The sequence below is a fragment of the Vespa velutina genome, chromosome 12, assembly GCF_912470025.1.
Source record: "Vespa velutina chromosome 12, iVesVel2.1, whole genome shotgun sequence".
NCBI lineage: Eukaryota > Metazoa > Arthropoda > Insecta > Hymenoptera > Vespidae > Vespa > Vespa velutina.
This window is the reverse complement of record NC_062199.1, coordinates 68,962-76,565: the sequence shown is the minus strand read 5'-3', so window position 1 is coordinate 76,565 and position 7,604 is coordinate 68,962. Positions and strand designations below refer to the sequence as shown.

General features: G+C 38.9%; 2 protein-coding genes across 3 annotated transcripts; both read left to right on the top strand.

Annotated features, from left to right (window-relative positions):
* Window positions 1-654: 654 nt before the first annotated feature.
* Window positions 655-2,684, top strand: LOC124953517. Its single transcript, XM_047505042.1, has 2 exons — window positions 655-735; window positions 1,003-2,684. The coding sequence occupies exons 1-2, from the start codon at window positions 655-657 to the stop codon at window positions 1,708-1,710; spliced, it is 789 nt and encodes a 262-aa protein (XP_047360998.1). The 3' UTR covers window positions 1,711-2,684.
* LOC124953445 (myosin light chain alkali) lies at window positions 2,568-6,093 on the top strand. Of its 2 annotated transcripts, XM_047504820.1 has the most exons (6): window positions 2,568-2,701; window positions 2,921-2,948; window positions 3,697-4,005; window positions 4,130-4,216; window positions 4,681-4,752; window positions 5,775-6,093. In XM_047504820.1, exons 1-5 carry the CDS (start codon window positions 2,699-2,701, stop codon window positions 4,710-4,712), a joined length of 459 nt encoding a protein of 152 aa, XP_047360776.1. In that variant the 5' UTR covers window positions 2,568-2,698; the 3' UTR covers window positions 4,713-4,752; window positions 5,775-6,093. The 2 variants fall into 2 exon arrangements, with proteins under 2 accessions (XP_047360776.1, XP_047360775.1); XM_047504819.1 differs by lacking the exon at window positions 4,681-4,752.
* Window positions 6,094-7,604: the final 1,511 nt, after the last annotated feature.

Genomic DNA, 7,604 nt, shown 5'->3' with positions numbered 1-7,604 from the left:
ATCAACGTCTCGGCACCTCTAAACGATCACATTATATATCCTATAGTTAATAATCGCTTTATTAGATGGCCATTTCTTTTATTACATATTTTATATATTGTTATCAAATCGTACATCTGATTAATCTAACCAAGGTCTCTCATTTCGTATTAACTGATAATAATTTGATTACCTAGATATAGAATTAACGGATTTACGAATATACAAATGGTTCCCATAGCCATATTCGATCGTTACATACGCATTTACTTGTGGATTAATTTTTCGATATTCGACCATTTCGAGCTCTCGACATCTGAATATAGCCGATTGACAGGATATGTGCAAGACGACGATCATCGACGGACGTCTCACGATTTCTCATAACGCATAACTTTCATATTAATTTGCCAATCGAGCTAGAATGCTCCAAGACACCACGTTGGAGACGTTTGCACGAGGCCTGATAGATCGGATAGTATTTGAAGCTTCTGATAAAATTAAAATACGATTCAATAAAGGTCCTAAGGAAATCATTACACGATCGTGTTGGAGACATTGGCATGTACTCATATATCGGTTTATTTTCATACAGAAGCGTCGCACACTCATACGCGACGCAATGAAACGTATATGAGCTACAACGAGGGAGAAGGAAAGGAAGTGACAGAGAGTATGGTCCATGGCCTACGAGGTGTGCAAATTGGTGACTCGTCTTATATATTGTCATGTCCCGTGTCACTTTTGGAACGCCAGGTAATAAGTGAAGAGATTGAAAGGAGAAAAAGAAAGAAGAAACTGAAAAAAGAGAATAATAAAAAGCAATCCATTAACGTTATTTCCATATACCAAAGAAAAATTGACCGATCCATCGAAATATGATAAATAATTTACCAATATATATATATATACATATGTATGTATATATATATATATATATATATATATATATATATATATATATATATATATATATATATATCGAGCACAATATCATATTCATTGACTTTGCTTTCGAATTAGATGAGAAGAAATGCATGCTTCATCGATGGCACAACGAACGATAATACGTTCGTCGAGATGACCGACATCCAAGGTCAGGGTGACGTCGAGCCGATCGTGTACGATGCCGCCGAGTCGTCGAAGAAGAAACGTACAAAGCCAACGACATATGCCAAAGAAATAGAGCAACCTGGTACTAATGATGCCGCCACCAAAGAATCTGTCAATTTACTGCACCGAATGATCGAAGAGTTGAAGACCGTGACCGAGGAGACGATCCTAAATCGCAACGACCCTGATAAAGGGATCAAAGAAGAAATTACGATTTGGGAGGAAAAGGAGGACAAATTGATTAGGATAATCGAAAATAACGAAGGATCGCATGAGAGCATCATCGAGGAAACCCGATCGATCAGGCAATTCGTGGACGAAGACAGGGACGAAGTGAAGTCGTCGATGATGATGTCGGGTGCCTCTTCTTCGAGGAATCTTTCGTTCGATGAGGTTTATCTCGAGGAAAATGCTACGGAGTATCCGCCAAAGCAAACGTCCATTGACGAAATCGAAGAAACTCGTGATATCTTTCCGGAAACGAAAGAAACCGACGAGACAATCAAGTCGAAGAAGAAGAAGAAGAAGAAGAAGAAGAAGAAGAAGAAGAAAAGGGAAAGCTTGGGTCGAAGACTCAAGAGGTTCTTCCTAAAGAGATTCAAGCGTGGAAAGAATTGATAGAATGTTTTCGTTTGAAGACCGAGACGCAACTTTGGAAGCATTTTTTTTTTCTGTTTGTTTATACATATCCGCTCCGATAGAGTACTTTTCTTTTTTTATAGTAACGCGACGCTCCACGGTGAACGTAGCGTCGATCGTTTGTCGACAGTGTGCCGAGCAAGTAAAAATAGTTCGGACAGTGTCTGATCATCGCATGGTCCACCGATGGAATTACGTCTGAGGGGGAGAGGAAAGAAAAAAGGCGTCGCGTTAAGAAAAGAAAAGAAATCGAAAAGTGTCCTGACAATTTCTAGAAATTCTTTATTATACTTTTATAAAGATACGCCTCTCTCGCTTGCGCGTGAACATTGTATCGTCATTGTTTCTATGATAGTTTACCAAGCACGCAACTTCGCCATGATTATGTGCATATACTCGTATAACAATCGTAGAATTGGTCTAGCAGATAATACGTAAAATAAAAGTTGCGTCCAAATATATATATGTACATATATTGGTGTGCGTATATATATATATATATATGCGTATATATATATATATACACATATACACACACACACACACACACACACTCACATATATATATATATGTATAAAATCGCTGAAAAATCGCCGTACAACATCGAGGGTCCGTAGCAGGAATCGAAGGACGAATCTGAATCTATATACATATGTATTTTGTGTCGGTTTTTTAATGCCACTGCAGATCTGGCAACCCTGATATACCGCTGTTGAAAACCATTTATCGTAGTAGGAAGCACACTTTAAGCACAGAGCTCCTTCTTCTCGAACTGTTTTTGGACCGCAACGTTGCCAATGCTCTCTTCTTAGTCGAGATGACTTTGTTTCAGCATGATCTTTCTCGTCTATCTCGATCGTCGCGCCATCTGTAGAAATAAAATGAATAAATTTGGTAACACCCGGTACCACTTCTGTTTCTACCTCCGTGAGATCAGCATCCCATAGAAGCACCAGACAATCAACAATGGTGAGTCCGCACTTTCTCGGATCGTCGAGCTTTCATTTAATTTAATCGTTCCTTATGTTAATTAAACACGAACGTTCGGATCATGATCAAAATCGCAGATTGATTGACTCGATGAAATATTTTTTTCTCAAAATCCCAAACTATACTTGAATGAGGATTAGATTGACACAGTCGGATTTAGGGGAGATCCGTTGAAAAAGTATGTGTTTTCTTTTACAGGCAGACCTCAGCCCCAAGGACGTTGAGAGTGAGTAATAAATAGAGAGAGGATATAAATGATTAGGTGAAGATAAAGTTCCGTAAGCGGAACCCCCTTCTCATGTGACATTAGCGATGCATAAATTAATTCGTTCTTATATCTAATGTTGGTGTCTCGTAAGATAGAGTTAAAAGACATACGAGTTATTAACCCGAGCTCAAATTCGATTCGTGTTCGATCCACTTTTCTTCTCTTTAAGACTTTGGAAAAGACCAATTGCTTTTAGCAAATCATTAATCAATAATATTAATTAAACTGCTGGCTGTCATAATATCACTGTAGATTGCGAAATCATCGGTATAATTTTAGTGATTGATAGAACTTCCGAAATATTGAGCAATATGTCGGTCAACTAAAATGCCGTTACGTAACGAGCGTGTTTCAGGAAAGAAACGAAGAAAGCTCTACGCTAATGTCGGAGCAAGATGTCAAAAATAGTCAGGACGCTGTTCTTATATGGTTCGCCGGGGGTAATCTGACCCACTACTTCTACCAGCGAGTTCTTGAATCGGTTCCCAGGGTGGGGATATATGCTCGGACTTAAAATAGATTCAGACTTTTGAACCTGATACCCGTGCAGTACCTATTACAGGATGATATTAACCCAAATTTCCCGTATATCCCGTTTTAAATTTAAGCTACGCGAATATTCAGCCTCTCGGGGAGAATTTATTGCTTTACATTTGCAATATCATATTATAGCAAATAAATTTACACGTATCTCGTTACGAAATAGAAGCAGAATTTGCTTTCTCTATCTACGATGCCGATGGTACCAACGTCGTCGACTGCGTCGACCTTGGAAACGTTCTGCGAGCCTTGAACCTCAACCCAACAAATGCAACAATTGAAAAATTGGGCGGTACGAAGAAGAAAGGCGAGAAGAAGATGAAGTTGGACGAATTCCTGCCAATCTTCAGCCAGTGCAAAAAGGACAAGGAGCAAGGTTGTTTCGAGGACTTTGTCGAGTGTCTCAAGCTTTACGACAAGCAAGAAAATGGTACCATGTTAGCCGCCGAATTGTCTCATACGTTACTCTCGCTCGGTACGATTCACGAATTGATAATTCGATCTTTGATAATTGAATATTCTTCATTTAAAAGTAAATAAAAGTAATTCATTTTCGTCGGATCGTAAATCGTTCATTGTAATTCTTTTATCTCCGATAGGCGAGCGCCTTGCCGATGCCGAAGTCGAGACGGTGTTAAAGGATTGCATGGATCCCGAAGACGACGACGGATTCATCCCTTATACTCGTAAGCATAAACATCTCCTAATTACTTTTATAATATTTGAATGCACCATCCCGATTAGAGAAACAAAGAGGTAAAGAAAATTAGAAGACCTGCATCGCGTTAGTGTGAAGCACGAACGAAGCACGAACGAAGAATCCAATAGAAAGAGATTGTACAAAAGCCAATAGTTTGTTTTTTAATGTCCAATTTATTATGCCCCGTTGACATGTCGAATCGATATACATTAACAGGCGATTAACTAGCCTATCCGACGCTCCTACATGATTGAATGATGATCACCTTAGTATTTTAGAGATTTAGACGCACGAGTTAGTTTTATATTTAGAGGAGGAAAGAGAAAGTCATTTATAGAGGCAGCCAAAACGTTCGGACAACATGGAAGTAACGTGATAAAAAGACAAAAACGGGCCCATCGTAATTGTCCATTTTATTTGAAACGTCCATCTTTTATTTGTATTTCACAGCATTCTTGAAGAAGATGATGGTGCTTTTGTAAGCTGTCCGGATGCCATTGGTACGCTGTGAGGTCATCGATCGTAAGTGTCCCCGTCTAGTAGACGCGTCCTCGTTTTCACGCTACTTTAGCTTCTTCTTCTTCTTCTTCCTCCTCCACCTCCTCCTCCTCCTCCTCCTCCTCCTCCTCCTCCTCCTCCTCCTCCTGTCTTCTTCCTCATGTGCTTCTTCTGTCTCATTCTGTCGTCTCTTTCTATCTCTTGATTTTTCTACTTTCTCATCAGAAAATGTCATCGCTTTATTTCGCCTTGTCTGGTCACGTACGTACGACAATTTATAGGACGTAGGTTTGCGGCGCCACAGGGATGCTGAAATCGATAACTTTGCTTCTTACACAAAAGCACGTACGAGAACTTGAGGTTTGTAAGTTAAGATCCGTGAATCGGCTGGAGCCAAGCCCCACTTGAAACAATACGATCGTTTCTGGGACAAGGAAAAAAGAAAAAAAAAAAAAAGAAAAAAAAAAAAGAAAAGAAAAAGAAAAAAAAAAAAAAAACAAAAAGTTACTTCCCTTAGTGCACGATTTGCAATTTTTCCAAACATTTTAGGATTCGTTTAATCGACCATTCTTAGATGATTCACGGTTCTTTCAAAATACAATTGTCCCGCTTCAACGCGTTTGTGCCCGTCTTTTAACTCCAAATCAGTCTCTTCCATTTCTTCTTATTCTTCTTAAATAATATGTATGTGTAATATGTCGCTATGTCCTGTTATTGCTTTACGAATAATTTTTCCAAATTCTATCAATGCTTTTCTATGCCAAACACGTATACGTACGTGAAATAGTTGCAATGTAATATTTTCTCAATGCTTAAACACAAACAAGTCGTACCATTAACGACACGTTGTTTCCAATTGACACGACGTGATCGAACGTCGAAATATCGATTGAATTATATTAAAAAACAATAGACATTGTACTTTCCGTACAATCGTACGATCAGTACGACTTTTAAAATCCGTCTTGTCAATTTAAAGAAGCCCTGTCGCATTTACAAACAACGACAAAATATGAAATATTTTAACATTTAACTCTTCTTTTCAGCGTTCCTACGCAGATTGTGCGACAGAGCGCAAGAGGAATCATAGATACAAAGAAATTTCTCCGACTCTTCGGCAATTACCTTTCTAAGCTACGCATCGGCGAAGGATACGTTTGTCATATTCATCATGCTCTCTCTTCATCCCTTGTTAATTCATCGCGCGATCACCTTACTGACCGCATCTCTTCACATTTCCGTATAAAATTCATTTAAAAAAAGAAAAAGTAATAAAAAGAACAAAAAAGAAAAAAACGAAGAAAAAGTAACATCCATAAGAATCCTCAGGATTATTCAAACAAGAAGCAAAAAGGTCATCGAAAATACTGAACGAAGAAAGAAAAATGACACGTAAAAGAGACGCATGATCTCGCGTCTAGGGTCTCATATTTTAAACAAGATTTGTACAAAGTTTAACTAAACGATCGGTTTTCAGTTACACACTTCGTATTGTTACTTTAATAAATGACACGTCCTCGTGACTCGGGGGCTGCCAAAAATAAATGTTCACATGTTATTCCTGTCAAAAAAAAAAAAAATTCGCACGAAAGAAAAAGTATATCGTCAACGATCCGATAGAAGAATATTATAATAATAATTTTATACTTTTAATTATCATTATTACCTGGAACAAAGTTATTAAAATGATTCAACTTTTTTTCCTCTGGTCTCATAGGGGAATGTATTATTATTAATAATAATAACATTTACTCGATCGAGAATTTGAAAGGAGCATGGAAATACATAAGTGCAATCGAGCTATCGGGAGAGTTCAGAGAAGTAATGCCGATGCCCGAGCGATAATAATAAACGTAGCGGAGGAAAATCGACGTAAGATAAGGGAGGGAAAAAGAGAAAAGAAAGAAAAATCACGGTCATATATTACCGAATGAGATACGTTTATCGATAATATGACTGTTATCTCGGGTAAGACACGGATAGAAAAAATATCGAAAAAAATATAATACAATACCTCTCTCACGCACACGCACACGCACACGCACACGCACACGCACACACCTTTCCTTTCTCCCGCCAAAAGATCATTCGCGACACATCGGTAAATCTCGTGCGTCGAACGCTAACTTCGCGTGCGCGTTGCACGAGTTCGGTTGACTTCGGATATTTCCGAGATGGAGTTATGTCTTTGCCCGGCAAGTCGGCGCTTAGGACAGTCAGTTCAAACGCGTCGCAAGTGCCGCGCGTTTCCTCCTCTTTTAATCTCGGATGACAGATCACTGCTTCGTATTTTCGCCTCTTTTAGCGATCCGATCGCTGAATTTTTCATTAACGAGTGCACTAGACGCAAGCCCTGAAGAAGAAAGAAAGTGTAACATCGAACTTTAAGCTAAGATAACGAAAAAAAAAAAAAAAGAAAAAAAATAATAAAGAGCGAAATATGACGGACGTTCAAACGAATCCCATCAAGGAGGACGCAGCATCGAAGAGGCTACAGCAGGACGATTCGGCATTTAGAACAGGTAGAGGGGATCTCTTTTGTTCTAGACACATTTGATTTTCACCGACTTTGACGCATTTCCTCGTTCCTCGCGGCTCTTGCGTACCTCGATAGAAAAGTCTGATTGGTCGGACGCCACGGCCCCGCCATCTTGGCTCTTGAGCCGTGTCCGATATCATGGAAAAATCTTGAAAAGTAGATTTTGCAATGTTGCTACCTCGATCGAGGATTTATCGTGCCGAATGGACTAGCCGATAATCGAGATAACGAGAAAAATATTAGAAAGAGCCGTTAAAAGGCACCGTTCACTTTCGTACCAATTCATACGTATGTGACATAATATATTTATGTATGCACCTGTTCCATTAGTTTCGAA